Below are 16,882 nucleotides of genomic sequence, written 5' to 3' on the forward strand. Positions count from 1 at the left end.
GATTTCGATTTTTGGAGGTTAAAATGGACGGGTATAAACCTTCACAAATCGTTCCATTTTTTACCTCCACAGTTCGAAGGGTTAGGATGATCCTATGGAGCTGATTTTTTGGGCACACCCTATCTATGTGAGGACTTATCAAATGAATGGTTTGGATCACCCAAACAATGTGGGCCCACTGTGTTTTAAGCCGACGGAGTAGATAACTTATCTACACGATCATGTTGAAACACTTTTCTCATTTAAAAGATTAGAATAACATACTTTCAAAACTCCCAGCAAGTATAAATTTCTACAAACCTGCTTTTCTCTGTTTAGATATAATAAAATCTCTTTCCTTCAGAGCATGCTGGGATTTCCTTAGGCTTTCCTCAGTTGCAGGCTGTAAGTCTGTAACTTTCTGGTATATTCCAAAGTTTTCTGGATAGCATACTAGTTTCAATGAAGACAGGGAAACCTATACGGAAGAGTTATGTTTGTGATAAAGAGGGGAGGGAAAATGAGAATGACAAGAGAGATATTGATAGGGAAGTGAAGCGGCGTCGAATTGTAAGAGAGGGGTGTGAGGCAAAGATGGACATCAAGTTGACAAAAGATGGGAAATGAGAAGTGAGATGTTTTGTAGAGGATCATTGTCATGATCTTACTTCTCCTAACAAAGCACGTTTGCGTCATTCTCATACTACATTCCATAAGAAATCATCACGTAAGAATTTGATGGACAAAATGCATAGTGAAGGGTTTGGGCCTATTACTATTGTAAGGGCAATTAATATTGCTTCCGGCGGTTCATGTTTTGATATCACAACAAATCAGGTATCGTCTCATTTGAGAAAACAAAGGACTAACAATATGGGGAAAGAAGCTGTCAGAGTAGTAAATTGGTTCTAACAAAAACGAGCAGAAGATCCGAATTTTCAATTTGCAGTGGAGGTAGATGTTGAGGGCAACTTGAGATCGATGTTTTTGGGCGGATTTGAGAGCGAGAGAGGCATACCTAACCTTCAGTGATGTAATTGTATTTGACGTCACGTACAAAACAAACAGGTACAGGATGCCATTTGCACCATTTACCGGAGTCAACCACCACAGACAGTCTGCACTATTTGGGTGTGCCCTACTAGCAGATGAGAGGGAAGAGACATTCATTTGGTTGTTTAGGGAGTGGTTAAAATGAATGTTTGACATGGCTCCTGGTTGTATCATACCTGATATGGATGTGGCCATGCAAAATGCGATTAGCATTGTTTTTCCAAATACCAGACATCGCTTTTGTAAGTGGCATATTGTAGACACCCCATTTTGACCGAACCCTAATAGAGTCGTTAGGATAGAAACCCTATCAAACTAGTGTTTTAATATCACAAATTTGTTCCTAGAATAGGTTAGGGTCTCACCAAGCTCCCTGTAAAATTTCGTCAAAATCCGAGCTCGTTTGCCTGACGAACAAGCCAAGACAGTGTCGTAGTGCAAGTTCGGAGGAGGGGTAAAATATGTCAATTCCCATGTACAAGAGGGCATCATTGGAAATTTTTATTGCTTCCTCTACAAGCAATAAGTAAGGGCCATTAGATCAAATTAGAGGATTAGGATCATGCAGAGAGAGGAGACTCTTTGCCACATTTTCTACTTGGACCCCCCCTTAGTGTGCAAGAGAGTGCTCATAATTACACTATTGAGGGCTGTCTTAGGAGAAGAGAGGGGGCGAATTTTATCATTCCCCTATTTAAAACCCATCGACTAGGGTTTGAAGGGGAAGAGATTTTTTTTTTTTTTTCCCTTTTTCCTGCAGCCGCAGGGGAGAAAAGGGAGAGAGAGGAAGGAGCAGGAGGACCGGCCACCACCTCCACCATTCTCCTCCAATATCGCCACCATCTTCCATAGCCACCACCACCATTTCCAACCGGGCTTGCAACCCCCATCAAACCCACCTCCATTTTTCCCATTTCAATCTCCACCATCGACCACCTTCTTCTCCCCACCTCCTACCACATCTCCTCAAACCCTATCCCCTGTTTTGCCCCATTTCCACCTCTAACCTATCTCAAACCCCATTCTCCCTCCATGGCAGCATCTCCCTAGCAGCCACCACCAACCACCTCCTCTATCTTACCCCTTTCACACTTCACAGCCACCTCTACCTCCGGCAAACCCACCTTCAAACTCGCACTATTAGATCTGTCCATCTCAAAACCCATTTCCATTTTTATTTTTCCCATTCAGAGCAGCCCCAAACCCATCTCGTTCGACCATTTTCTTCGCCCACTATAACCCGCATCCAACCACATCCACCATTGCCACCATCATTTTCTATCTCCACAGCCACCATTTATTCTTCCTCTCATATTTTGGGGGCTTCTCATTTTCTACAAAAAACAGAGAGAGTGAGAGAGAAGAGGGATCCAACCACCAATCCCACCTCCACTTCACAGCCATCTGCTCCATTCAATCTGGTCATTAGCACCATCGCCTCCACCATCTAGCTTAAAAACCCATTTGCTTCCCCATTTCACCATCTCTATAACAGCCCATATCAATCACAGCTCACCTCTATCTCCGTTAATTCCGGTGACCTTGCCGGAACTTGGCCGTCATCTTCACAGCCCATCATCGCATATAATCATATTGTTCGCCGCAACTCCGATCATCATCCCCGCGTCATCCAATCTCCACCCAAGTCATAAAAGAGACAAAGCTAAGAAGAAGGTAATTTCGCTTCTCTTCTCATGCTTAATCTTTTTTTTTGATTGGTCACTATATGCTTGCTGTGCGAGGATGATTGATCGCATTATATATATATATATATATATATGCAAATGGGTTTCACAAGAGCTTTGATGAGGCAGTTTAAATCTCATTTGGTTTTGGGTTTCATCATTTCTAAATGATAGAAAAATCAGATGAGATCACGACTAAATTCCCAACTCAATTTCAGTTTCTTTGTAGCTTTGGTTTGTATGACTGAGTACCATGTTTTGCCTACTTTCAAAAAAAAAAAAAAAAAAGTGTACGGGTGAAGGCAATCTAGTCTTACTTAGAAATTATCCCATTATTTTCAATCTCAATATGATGAAGGTTTCAATTCTTCCTATAGTTGGCCATTGAGTTTTTCTAAGACTTTGAAGTGATACATGAATTTATTCTTGGCTCTAAGATTCAAGAGGAGAAATTTCTTCCTCAAAAGATTGCGAACAATCCGAACCAACCATAACCCCAAACTTTTCTCTAAAATCTAATTCCGGGTTAAGGTCAGAAACTTCTTCCCCTGCCTCTTCCTCTTGAAAAGCCCTAACCCATCTAATAGAACCCATAATAGACACCTGAAGAGAAAGCTCCTTCCCCAACTTACCTTCAACAGAAATAAGCAACTTAACCCTCAGGTAGCCAGATCCCGATTTGCAAGACGAGTCCAAAACAACTACTTTACCAATCTTCGCCCCGATCCTTCTGAAATTTTCTTCGCACCATTCCGGGGGAACACCTTCAATAACCCACCATCGATTAATCCCTTCCACCGAAAATTTGTTTGCCCACAAAGAAATTTTAGAAAAAGGGGAACACCTTCAATAACCCTCCATTAGCTTATTACGATCAACTCCAATAGCAGAGATGATCAAAATCTCCAAATCAGCAATCTTATGAACAGCTACTCGAAAAACTCCGCCTCTCCGAGAAAACCATAACTCCATCGCCGGCAAATCCCCTAACCAACCCTCCCTTATCCTCCCCCAAATCCCTAAATCTGCATTACTTATAGACTGTAATGGAATTACTTCAAGGTTAAATGCAATGCTTTCTGAGACCATCGGAGAAACACTTTTTGGAGGAAGCGATGGCTGATTAACAGCCCCCAAAGAGCCAAAACTTTTTCCAACCCTTCTTGGCTGACTAGGGAAGTTAAAATCTCTATTAGACCATACTTTCTTACACATCCAGCATCCCACTCTTTTTTTGAAGTTTCGAAAGCTACATTTGCTACACCTCCAATCCCCGAAGCCATCTCCTCGTCTCCTAGCCACAACCCTATCAACCCTCTTGGCCCTTTTTCCTTTTACGACCTCCCAGGAATCAATCCCCTCAGATCTTCCTTCCTCTAACACACCACCATTGGAACCTACAGCTCTCTTCCCAGGGGGATTAAATTAGCTCCGCTAACAAAAGCCGGGGCTTGCCAAGCTTCAAAACCAGTAATAAATAGTGGTTCTTTTTTTGGAAAAGTATCTCTTGGACGTCTAGGGGAAGAATGTTTTTGATTTCTGATCTCCTCATCTTTCTCCTTATAGAAAACCATTGTTGCTTGTTCCAGCTCTCTAAAATTGTCGTAATGTATCTCCTTTTAGATAGTTTGCTATATTTATTCTTCCATAATAAGTAACTTTTACTGATCAAAATAATTGGCTGAAGGGCGTTGTAGACACTACAATATAATATTCTTCTTGTAGTTGCTTGTGTTGTATTGATAGAAAAAGAGTGATAAGAAAACCTATGTTACTGCTTTCTTGTTATAGAATACAAGGCTCTCCCTGCTCGTTCTGATATTTTTTTCCTTCTCCTTGTTTTTTTTTCTTCTGTAGATATTATCTCAATATAGTGTTCCATTAGAGAGAGATGGTGGCCCAAACTCAGAAACATTCCCCCCAGCTTGCTCCTCAATCCGCACCTTGGTTTGCTTTCTTCCATGAAAATGGAGAAGACCAATCCTTATTCAGCCTATCTGAACGTGTCTCTTGTGTCATAAACATTCCCGATATGTATCGAAAACGTTGTTTTGGCTCTTCTCATGGCTGGTTATTGGTATTAGATGAGACTTCTGGTGACTTTTTTCTTCTGAATCCTATCTCGATGCAGAAAATCCAACTTCCCCCATCTCAATTTGAATCCTATGACTTCTCTTCATGGATTCTATCATCGCCGCCAACTGATCCTGACAGTGTACTTATTCTAACTGCTCCAGATGAATATTTGGTGTTGTTTTGTCGAATTGGTGACCAGCAATGGACCCATCAAGAGTATAAACTTGAGGAAGACTTTATTACCGATATTGTCAGTTGCAATGGAACATTATATGCTCGGACTTATTTCGGAAAATTGGCAATTCTTGATTTCACTGCCCCTTCCACATTAAGAATTTTAGAAGCAGAGGAACCTCCATGGCCCCAAGCGGCAAGACAAGTAAAACATTATCTGATGGAATCTTTATCTGAGTTATTTCTTGTCCGTATGGTTTATCGTGGGTTCACACGAGAAGTCCACTTTTTGGAAGTTTACAAGTTGGATTTTTCTACGATGGTTTGGGTGGAGGTTGAAAGCTTGGGTGATCGGGTGTTTCTTCTAGGTAGAGATATGTGTACGTCATGCTCTGCAACCGAAACAAGACTCAAAAGGGATTGCATATATTTTCTAGATGATGGTGGTTGCATGAATGCATTCGACTTGGAAGATGTAAGTATCTTATTTGATTGGCCTTGTCCAGATGTACGTCGCTCTTTATCTCCACCTTTTTTTATAATTCCGGCTGTCTAAACATATTTATCTTGTAACCATTTAAAAAAACATATTTATCTTGTAGGGGTAACTTAATATTGCGTAAGTTATTTTCCTTTTCAGTTGTAATTCTTTTTTTTTTAAGTTTATAAGAATTTTATCCAATTCAATTGTTCTCATTTATTTATTTTGAATGGTAATTCAATCATTTTGATTGTTATTATTCATGAATTTCATTGGATCTTTAATTTGAAATTTATATTAAAGTTTAAAAGTTCGATTTTCGTTTATTTTAATGTGGTGAATTGCAAATAAAAATAAACCAAAAAAGCTCGATGTTCAAGTTAGAATGCATAAATTCTGTGTTTACTCAAAACTTGGTTACCTCGATAGAGTTTTGAATGCAATTATTCAGTCTTGCATGTGTGATGACTATTCGTTAAGTGTTGAGCTTGAAATCTTTGTATATTAGGTAATATAGACCAATGATCTCCATCATCATACCCTCTTCTGACTCGTATTATGGGACTGTGACTAGGTTCAAACATTCAGTGGTTTAGCATTCCTCATTTTAGTTCTTTGAAAAGATGAGATGTGCTGGTAGTACTATTAGTAATAGAGATGGTAGTTTGAGTGTAGGAACAAGAATGGATGATGCAAGACTAAACCTCTAATAGATCATTCAATATCCAAAGCTGAACCTCCAATAGAACATTTTATGACACACCTATGGACCACCTTGCAATCAAAACTACTTCATTAGCTAGAGACCTATACTTTCGTTTCTACCAATCCTACCTAATTTTTTCAAGTTGCTTCTTTTTCTTACCCAAATCTTTATAGCCATTTTCCTGTAAAAGCTTTGTTCCATAGCTTTAGGTTGCCAATGTCAAGACCTCCTTTCTTCTTCAGTTCTAATCAACCCTTTCCATGCTTAGACGTTGTAGTTTCTTTCATTTCTTCCCTTACCATAAATTGTCAAGTTGCAACTATTTTAGTCTTGACAATTGCTTTGGGATCTTGCTCACTAATAAACTGTAAGATTCGTTAGGGAAGCTTTATTGCAAGGGATAAATTATCAAAGTCACCCCCAAGTCCACACCTATTGTCAGGTCTCTGGAGTAAAAGAAAAAAAAAACATTCACAATCAGGTTCGTTGTTTGGAGAGTCATTTCCTTCAATTCCCTCATGGGTTTAGGATGGTAGTGTAATGGATCCCAACAGCTTTACCACTTCGTCATAGGTGCATGCATCATCTGATGATGAATGATGCTCACTCTAAATATCTGGAACTAGAATCAGTGAAAAGGGAAGAAAACACTATTCTTCTCCATCAATATTTCACTCACTAGATGACACTTTGAATCATCCACACTACTTGATTTATTTTATTTTTTGTAAATGAATTTTTTATTAGAACTTTTTCCGTACTATTCATTCCTCTTCACTTTCTAAGGACACTTTAAATTCTTCCTCCAATCCCCCAATATTGACAATGAACCACAAATATCTGGCCTCTTCTGTAGCCTGCAGATGAGAAGAATCAATATATATACAGGAAGGGAAATGATTTCAGCGCTCCAATGTTTTGATAAACATGCGCTCACTTGTTTGTCGTGTAGTATTTAAAGGGTTTTAAGAGCTTTTTGAGAACCGTAATATCCTCTGACATTCCTTTAAATACTACACGACAAACAAGTGGAGCGCGCATGTTTATCAAAACACTGGAGCACAGAAATCATTTCCCTATAAATATGTTTACTTGGCTCCAATTTTGTTAGTTTTTGCCTTAAATAGCAAATTTAGCTGGTTTAAGGCCTGATTGAATGCACATTAAAGTATATTTATTAGGAAAATGATATCAGCACAACCATAATGGCACAAACATAGCTTGTCTTTTCTTTTTTAATTGGATATAGCTTGTCAATTTGGACTCGTGCTCGGAAGCTCGGTCAAGCTCGGCTCGGTAAGGGCTCAGCTCGAGCTCGGCTCGAATCCTTAATGAGCCGAGCCAAGCCGGCTCGTTAAGGATTTTATATATATATATATATATATATATATATATATATATATAGACACACACACACACACACACTAAAAGGATTGTCCAGGGAGTGAAAGGGGAGGCAAGATATGTCACTTCCTTTTTGGAACCCCATTTGTTGCTTGGACCACCCCCCGTGGTGGGAAAAGAGTAGTCAAATTACACTAGATAGGGCTGTCCACGGAAGATGAGGGGATGTGGATATATCATTGCCCTTTATATAACCCGGGCTCGGTAAGGCTTGTGAGCTGCTCGCGAGCCTGGCCGAGCCGAGCCCTTACCGAGCGGATGCATCATTATTTCTTTAAAATCATCTGCTGGTGAAAACTAACCATTGTTGTTGGAGTTGTTCCATGCGACAATGTTTGGTTGCAGACAAATCAGCACCCTCATTTGCATTATTTTCTCCTCGTTCCATGGATTATGTATGCCACTTTCTTTTAGCATTACGTGTATAATCCTCCATTTTTATTTTCATTTTTTGAAATGAGAACCCTCCATTGTTGATGCATGCTTATCCAGAAATGCTTTGTTCTCAACAACAGCATCTCTCAAACCAACAAGCCTCCGATCCACCTGCAGAGGGAACCGTGAACCCATCTTCCCAGAAACCAAAAGAACAATTCAGTAGTAATAAACTCATACAGACCAGTTCTTTTTGTTGAAGCATGTGATTGGAAACTAAACTCTTATCAGCTAAAAGCTTCTCAGTTTCAAAACTTGACTGCTCCTGCTTAATATGATCAAAATAAGATAAATATGAATAAGATTCATTTTCATGAGTGCAGAGTTCTGAAATGATACCTCATATGCCTTCTGAAAATCATCATTGCTTTTTGTCTGAACTTCATGCACCCTACCAGCATCGCATTCAAGCTTCCGTGATTATCCCCCAAGTGTATCGAGAAGTCTAACAATGAACTCGGAGATGAACCACATAGAATCTCTAAAGAAATCAAATTCAGAAACGATAAACACTTGAAATACGTGAATAATGCCATGACCAGAACTAATGGAAGCAAGGAACAAACCTCATGCAATTCCTGAGAAAAGAGTGCAATCTCTCCTTGGCAACTCCATAATGTGCCTTGAAGATCATCGAAGTTAGAATTTGCTTCTTGAGCTTCAGCCACTGGTAACTGATGCACATGCACTGCAGATTTGTAGCAATCGGATACATAAAAGAGAAATGAAAGCCTGAACTGAAAATCATTCAATCAATTCCAGCCTAACATGGATACTTACTTGCTCAAGCGAACAAGAACTAGAAGAAGCCAGCGATGACTTTTCCTCTAAGCTGGCATTAGTGTTATGAGCACAAATCCCTTGAAGCTGACACTTTATTCTTCACTTCCAGCCCTGACTGCAGGCAAACATTCAAAATGCGGAGGAATGTCAATAACAAAAAGGCCAAGATGATCAAATCTTACATTGTTGTCGGTGTTTCAATAATACATGATCATAAAGGTCTGAGGGTTATAAAATCAATGCATTATTAGTTTAGGATAGAAGAAACATTGTAATTTACAATAAAATGCTCAAACATGGATGCTTGTTAAAAAATAAAAAATAAAATAAAATAAAATAGAAAGGAATATGTAGAAAAGAATATGCGTTGGCAACAATAAAGATCAATACATTTGAATATTGGATACATATAGTGAGGGGTGGCAACGGTTCGGTTTCGGTTCGGCTTGACCCCCAAACCGAAATTTGAATCGGTTTGGTTCTACCGAACCGAAACCAAACCGAAATTTGATTTTTCAGTTCGGTTTCGGCTCGGGTCGGCCAATTTCGCCACCCCTTACTCATAATCATTGGAAATCGGGGGCAACGGTTCGGTTTGAAATTTGAATCGGTTTGGTTCTACCAAACCGAAACCAAACCGAAATTTGAATCGGTTTGGTTTTACCAAATCGAAACCGAATTTTCGGTTCGGTTTCGGTTGGATTGCCACCCCTACATATAGTTGGTATCCAGCCAATACGCACCCAAATCACTATTTTTAAAGTTGTGTAAATACTAAAATATAACTCACAAACAATATTGGATAAGGGATCATATTCAAATACTAGAAAAGAATAGGTGGCAGATCTTCTAGACAGGAACAAGTACTCCAATACCTTATCATGGAAATCTGGCAGAGTTTCTCAACACACTGAAGGTGCTCATTTTGTCGAGTCGTTGATGTAGAAACAGCTCTGCAAAGAATACCAATATGCTGTCCAAGCTGTGTCTGGAAATTGTCCACCACCGACGTGTTTGTAGCATTCAACTCATCTTCTCTCGCTGCAGTGTACCACCACAAAATTTAGCAAACACAACTGCAGGAACAGTGGATTCAGTCTGCTGGGTAACAAAATAGTAGGGTACCAATTTTAAGAAATAATGAAGCATTGTCCTTAATAGACTTCTCCAAGTCAGATCGCAAAACACACGCATGGTGAGCCAAAGCATTTTCTGTTTGACAAATTTATAAGGAGAATAGTGTTCCTACACGTTCATAAGTTATCTACTCCGTCGGCTTAAAATACAGTAGGGGCCCACATTGTTTGGGTGATGCGGACCGTTCATTTGATGGGCCCTCACATAGATAGGGTGTGACAAAAAAATCAGCCCATAGGATCATCCCAACCCTTCGATTTTTGGAGGTTAAAACGGACGGGTATAAACCTTCACAAATCATTCCATTTTTTACCTCCACAGTTCGAAGGGTTAGGATGATCTTATTGAGCTGATTTTTTGGGCACACCCTATCTATGTGAGGACCTATCAAATGAATGGTTTGGATCACCCAAACAATGTAGGCCCACTGTTTTTTAAGCCGAAAGAGTAGATAACTTATCTACACGATCATGTTGGAACACTTTTCTCATTTAAAAGATTAGAATAACATACTTTCAAAAATCCCAGCAAGTATAAATTTCTACAAACTTGCTTTTCTCTGTTTAGAGACAATAAAATCTCTTTCCTTCAGAGCATACTGGGATTTGCTTAGGCTTTGCTCAGTTGCAGGCTATAAGTCTGTAACTTTCTGGTATATTCCAAAGTTTTCTGGATAGCATACTAGTTTCAATGAAGACAGGGAAACCTATACGGAAGAGTTATGTTTGTGATGAAGAGGGGAGGAAAAATGAGAATGACAAGAGAGATATTGATAGGGAAGTGAAGCGGTGTTGAATTGTAAGAGAGGGGTGTGAGGCAAAGATGGACATCAAGTTGACAAAAGATGGGAAATGGGAAGTGAGATGTTTTGTAGAGGATCATTGTCATGATCTTACTTCTCCTAACAAAGCACGTTTGCATCATTCTCATACTACATTCCATAAGAAAGCATCATGTAAGAATTTGATGGACAAAATGCATAGTGAAGGATTTGGGCCTATTACCATTGTAAGGGCAATTAATATTGCCTCTGGCGGTTCATGTTCTGATATCACAACAAATCAGGTATCGTCTCATTTGAGAAAACAAAGGACTAACAATATGGGGAAAGAAGCTGTCACAGTAGTAAATTGGTTCTAACAAAAACGAGCAGAAGATCCGGATTTTCAGTTTGCCGTGGAGGTAGATGTTGAGGGCAACTTGAGATCGATGTTTTAGGCGGATTCGAGAGCGAGAGAGGCATACCTAACCTTCAGTGATGTAATTGTATTTGACGTCACGTACAAAACAAACAGGTACAGGATGCCATTTGCACCATTTACCGGAGTCAACCACCACAGACAGTCTGCACTATTTGGGTGTGCCCTACTAGCAGATGAGAGGGAAGAGACATTCATTTGGTTGTTTAGGGAGTGGTTAAAATGAATGTTTGGCAAGGCTCTTGGTTGTATCATAACTGATATGGATGTGGCCATGCGAAATGCGATTATGATTGTTTTTCCAAATACCAGACATCGCTTTTGTAAGTGGCATATTGTAGACACCCAATTTTGACCGAACCCTAATAGAGTCGTTATGATAGAAGCCCTATCAAACTAGTGTTTTAATGTCCCAAATTTGTTCCTATAATAGGTTAGGGTCTCACCAAGCTCCCTGTAAAATTTCATCAAAATCCGAGCGCGTTTGCCTGGCGAACGAGCCAAGACAGTGTCGTGGTGCAAGTTCAGAGGAGGGGTGAAATATGTCAATTCCCATGTACAAGAGGGTATCCTTGGAAATTTCTATTACTTCCTCTAGAAGCAATGAGTAAGGGCCATTAGATCAAATTAGAGGGTTAGGATCAATGTAGAGAGAGGAGAATCTTTGCCACATTTTCTACTTGGACCCCCCTTAGTGTGCAGGAGAGTGCTCATAATTACACTATTGAGGGCTGTCTTAGGAGAAGAGAGGGGGCGAATTTTATCATTCCCCTGTTTAAAATCCATCGACTAGGGTTTGAAGGGCAAGAGATTTTTTTTCTTTTTCTGCAGCCGCAAGGGAGAAAAGGGAGAGAGAGAGAGAGAGAGAGGAAGGAGCAGGAGGACCGGCCACCACCTCCACCATTCTCGTCCAATATCGCCACCATCTTCCATAGCCACCACCTCCACCGATCTGACCATCATCACCACCTCAGGTTGCTCCTCCTCCGGCCAGCCACCTCTAACCCATTTTCACTCCGGCCGAATCCCACCACCATCTCCAACCGGGCTTGCAACCCCCATCAAACCCACCTCCATTTTTCCCATTTCAATCTCCACCATCGACCGCCTTCTTCTCCCCACCTCCTACCACATCTCCTCAAACCCTATCCCCTGTTTTGCCCCATTTCCACCTCTAACCCATCTCAAACCCCTTTCTCCCTCCATGGCAGCATCTCCCTAGCAGCCACCACCAACCACCTCCTCTATCTTACCCCTTTCACACTTCACAGCCACCTCCACCTCCGGCAAACCCACCTTCAAACCCACCTTCAAACTCGCACTATTAGATCTGTCCATCTCAAAACCCATTTCCATTTTTATTTTTCCCATTCAGAGCAGCCCCAAACCCATCTCGTTCGACCATTTTCTTCGCCCACTATAACCCCCATCCAACCACATCCACCATTGCCACCATCATTTTCTTATCTCCACAGCCACCATTTATTCTTCCTCTCATATTTTGGGGGCTTCTCATTTTCTACAAAAAAACAGAGAGAGTGAGAGAGAAGAGGGATCCAACCACCAATCCCACCTCCACTTCACAGCCATCTGCTCCATTCAATCTGGTCATTAGCACCATCGCCTCCACCATCTAGCTTAAAAACCCATTTGCTTCCCCATTTCACCATCTCTATAACAGCCCATATCAATCACAGCTCACCTCTATCTCCGTTAATTCCGGTGACCTTGCCGGAACTTGGCCGTCATCTTCACAGCCCATCATCGTATATAATCATATTGTTCGCCGCAACTCCGATCATCATCGCCGCGTCATCCAATCTCCACCCAAGTCATAAAAGAGACAAAGCTAAGAAAAAGGTAATTTCGCTTCTCTTCTCATGCTTAATCTTTTTTTTTGATTGGTCACTATATGCTTGCTGTGCGAGGATGATTGATCGCATTATATATATATATATATATATATATATATATATATATATATATATATATATATATATATATATATATATATATATATATATATATGCAAATGGGTTTCACAAGAGCTTTGATGAGGCAGTTTAAATCTCATTTGGTTTTGGGTTTCATCATTTCTAAATGATAGAAAAATCAGATGAGATCATGACTAAATTCCCAACTCAATTTCAGTTTCTTTGTAGCTTTGGTTTGTATGACTGAGTATTATGTTTTGCCTAGTTTCGGAAAAAAAAAAAAATTGTGTACGGGTGAAGGCAATCTAGTCTTACTTAGAAATTATCCCATTATTTTCAATCTCAATATGATGAAGGTTTCAATTCTTTCTATAGTTGGTCATTGAGTTTTTCTAAGACTTTGAAGTGATACATGAATTTATTCTTGGCTCTAAGATTCAAGAGGAGAAATTTCTTCCTCAGAAGATTGCGAACAATCCGAACCAACCATAACCCCAAACTTCTCTCTAAAATCTAATTCCAGGTTAAGATCAGAAACTTCTTCCCCTGCCTCTTCCTCTTGAAAAGCCCTAACCCATCTAATAGAACCCATAATAGACACCTGAAGAGAAAGCTCCTTCCCCAACTTACCTTCAACAGAAATAAGCAACTTAGCCCTCAGGTAGCCGGATCCCGATTTGCAAGACGAGTCCAAAACAACTACTTTACCAATCTTCTCCCCAATCCTTCTGAAATTTTCTTCGCACCATGCTTCCGGCGGAACACCTTCAATAACCCACCATCGATTAATCCCTTCCACCGAAAATTTGTTTGCCCACAAAGAAATTTTAGAAAAAGGGGAATTTACAGCCTTCAACCACACCTCCATTGGCTTATTACGATCAACTCCAATAGCAGAGATGATCAAAATCTCCAAATCAGCAATCTTATGAACAGCTACTCGAAAAACTCCGCCTCTCCGAGAAAACCATAACTCCATCGCCGGCAAATCCCCTAACCAACCCTCCCTTATCCTCCCCCAAATCCCTAAATCCGCATTACTTATAGACTGTAATGGAATTACTTCAAGGTTAAATGCAATGCCTTCTGAGACCATCGGAGAAACACTTTTTGGAGGAAGCGATGGCTGATTAACAGCCCCCAAAGAGCCGAAGCTTTTTCCAACCCTTCTTGGCTGACTAGGGAAGTTAAAATCTCTATTAGACCATACTTTCTTACACATCCAGCATCCCGCTCTTTTTTTGAAGTTTCGAAAGCTACATTCGCTGCACCTCCAATCCCCGAAGCCATCTCCTCGTCTCCTAGCCACAACCCTATCAACCCTCGTGGCCCTTTTTCCTTTTACGACCTCCCAGGAATCAATCCCCTCAGATCTTCCTTCCTCTAACACACCACCATTGGAACCTACAGCTCTCTTCCCAGGGGGATTAAATTAGCTCCGCTAACAAAAGCCGGGGCTTGCCAAGCTTCAAAACCAGTAATAAATAGTGGTTCTTTTTTTGGAAAAGTATCTCTTGAACGTCTAGGGGAAGAATGTTTATGATTTCTGATCTCCTCATCTTTCTCCTTATAGAAAACCATTGTTGCTTGTTCCAGCTCTCTAAAATTGTCGTTATGTATCTCCTTTTAGATAGTTTGCTATATTTGTTCTTCCATAATAAGTAACTTTTACTGATCAAAATAATTGGCAGAAGGGCGTTGTAGACACTACAATATAATATTCTTCTTGTACTTGCTTGTGTTGTATTGATAGAAAAAGAGTGATAAGAAAACCTATGTTACTGCTTTCTTGTTATAGAATACAAGGCTCTCCCTGCTCGTTCTGATATCATTTTCCTTCTCCTTGTTTTTTTTCTTCTGTAGATATTATCTCAATATAGTGTTCCATTAGAGAGAGATGGTGGCCCAAACTCAGAAACATTCCCCCCAGCTTGCTCCTCAATCCGCACCTTGGTTTGCTTTCTTCCATGAAAATAGAGAAGACCAATCCTTATTCAGCCTATCTGAACGTGTCTCTTGTGTCATAAACATACCCGATATGTATCGAAAACGTTGTTTTGGCTCTTCTCATGGCTGGTTATTGGTATTAGATGAGACTTCTGGTGACTTTTTTCTTCTGAATCCTATCTCGATGCAGAAAATTCAACTTCCCCCATCTCAATTTGAATCCTATGACTTCTCTTCATGGATTCTATCATCGCCGCCAACTGATCCTGACAGTGTACTTATACTAACTGCTCCAGATGAATATTTGGTGTTGTTTTGTCGAATTGGTGACCAGCAATGGACCCATCAAGAGTATAAACTTGAGGAAGACTTTATTACCAATATTGTCAGTTGCAATGGAACATTATATGCTCGGACTTATTTCGGAAAATTGGCAATTCTTGATTTCACTGCCCCTTCGACATTAAGAATTTTAGAAGCAGAGGAACCTCCATGGCCCCAAGCGGCAAGACAAGTAAAACATTATCTGATGGAATCTTTATCTGAGTTATTTCTTGTCCGTATGGTTTATCGTTGGTTCACACGAGAAGTCCACTTTTTGGAAGTTTACAAGTTGGATTTTTCTACGATGGTTTGGGTGGAGGTTGAAAGCTTGGGTGATCGTGTGTTTCTTCTAGGTAGAGATATGTGTACGTCATGCTCTGCAACCGAAACAAGACTCAAAAGGGATTGCATATATTTTCTAGATGATGGTGGTTGCTTGAGTGCATTCGACTTGGAAGATGTAAGTATCTTATTTGATTGGCCTTGTCCAGATGTACGTCGCTCTTTATCTCCACCTTTTTTTATAATTCCGGCTGTCTAAACATATTTATCTTGTAACCATTTTAAAAAACATATTTATCTTGTAGGGGTAACTTAATATTGCGTAAGTTATTTTCCTTTTCAGTTGTAATTCTTTTTTTTTTTAAAGTTTATAAGATTTTTATCCAATTCAATAGTTCTGATTTATTTTTTTTGAATGGTAATTCAATCATTTTGATTGTTATTATTCATGAATTTCATTGGATCTTTAATTTGAAATTTATATTAAAGTTTAAAAGTTCGATTTTCGTTTATTTTAATGTGGTGAATTGCAAATAAAAATAAACCAAAAAAGCTCGATGTTCAAGTTAGAATGCATAAATTCTGTGTTTACTCAAAACTTGGTTACCTCGATCGAGTTTTGAATGCAATTATTCAGTCTTGCATGTGTGATGACTATTCGTTAAGCGTTGAGCTTGAAATCTTTGTATATTAGGTAATATAGACCAATGATCTCCATCATCATACCCTCTTCTGACTCGTATTATGGGACTGTGACTAGGTTCAAACATTCAGTGGTTTAGCATTCCTCATTTTAGTTCTTTGAAAAGATGAGATGTGCTGGTAGTACTATTAGCAATAGAGATGGTAGTTTGAGTGTAGGAACAAGAATGGATGATGCAAGACTAAACCTCTAATAGATCATTCAATATCCAAAGCTGAACCTCCAATAGAACATTTTATGACACACCTATGGATCACCTTGCAATGAAAACTACTTCATTAGCTAGAGACCTATACTTTCGTTTCTACCAATCCTACCTAATTTTTTCAAGTTGCTTCTTTTTCTTAGCCAAATCTTTATAGCCATTTTCCTGTAAAAGCTTTGTTCCATAGCTTTAGGTTGCCAATGTCAAGACCTCCTTTCTTCTTCAGTTTTAATCAACCCTTTCCATGCTTAGACGTTGTAGTTTCTTTCATTTCTTCCCTTACCATTAATTGTCAAGTTGCAACTATTTTAGTCTTGACAATTGCTTTGGGATCTTGCTCACTAATAAACTGTAAGATTCGTTAGGGAAGCTTTA

General features: G+C 39.7%; 2 protein-coding genes across 2 annotated transcripts; both read left to right on the forward strand.

The window, feature by feature from the left end:
• Positions 1-1,765: 1,765 nt before the first annotated feature.
• On the forward strand, positions 1,766-5,649 carry LOC143863803 (F-box/kelch-repeat protein At1g57790-like). Its single transcript, XM_077374569.1, has 2 exons — positions 1,766-2,706; positions 4,575-5,649. Exon 2 carries the CDS (start codon positions 4,609-4,611, stop codon positions 5,521-5,523), a length of 915 nt encoding a protein of 304 aa, XP_077230684.1. The 5' UTR covers positions 1,766-2,706; positions 4,575-4,608; the 3' UTR covers positions 5,524-5,649.
• Positions 5,650-11,923: 6,274 nt separating this feature from the next.
• LOC143863578 (F-box/kelch-repeat protein At1g57790-like) lies at positions 11,924-15,986 on the forward strand. The gene is made up of 2 exons (XM_077374286.1): positions 11,924-12,972; positions 14,910-15,986. The coding sequence occupies exon 2, from the start codon at positions 14,944-14,946 to the stop codon at positions 15,856-15,858; it is 915 nt and encodes a 304-aa protein (XP_077230401.1). The 5' UTR covers positions 11,924-12,972; positions 14,910-14,943; the 3' UTR covers positions 15,859-15,986.
• The last annotated feature ends 896 nt before the right edge of the window (positions 15,987-16,882 follow it).

Source organism: Tasmannia lanceolata, unplaced genomic scaffold (genome assembly GCF_043159265.1).
Source record: "Tasmannia lanceolata isolate RefF3 unplaced genomic scaffold, GAP_Taslan_0.1 ptg000044l, whole genome shotgun sequence".
Classification (NCBI taxonomy): domain Eukaryota; kingdom Viridiplantae; phylum Streptophyta; class Magnoliopsida; order Canellales; family Winteraceae; genus Tasmannia; species Tasmannia lanceolata.

What these genes read in the sequence shown, in the direction of transcription:
- LOC143863578 (XM_077374286.1), top strand. Translation starts at nt 14,944, where the DNA reads ATGGTGGCCCAAACTCAGAAACATTCCCCCCAGCTTGCTCCTCAATCC.
- LOC143863803 (XM_077374569.1), top strand. Translation starts at nt 4,609, where the DNA reads ATGGTGGCCCAAACTCAGAAACATTCCCCCCAGCTTGCTCCTCAATCC.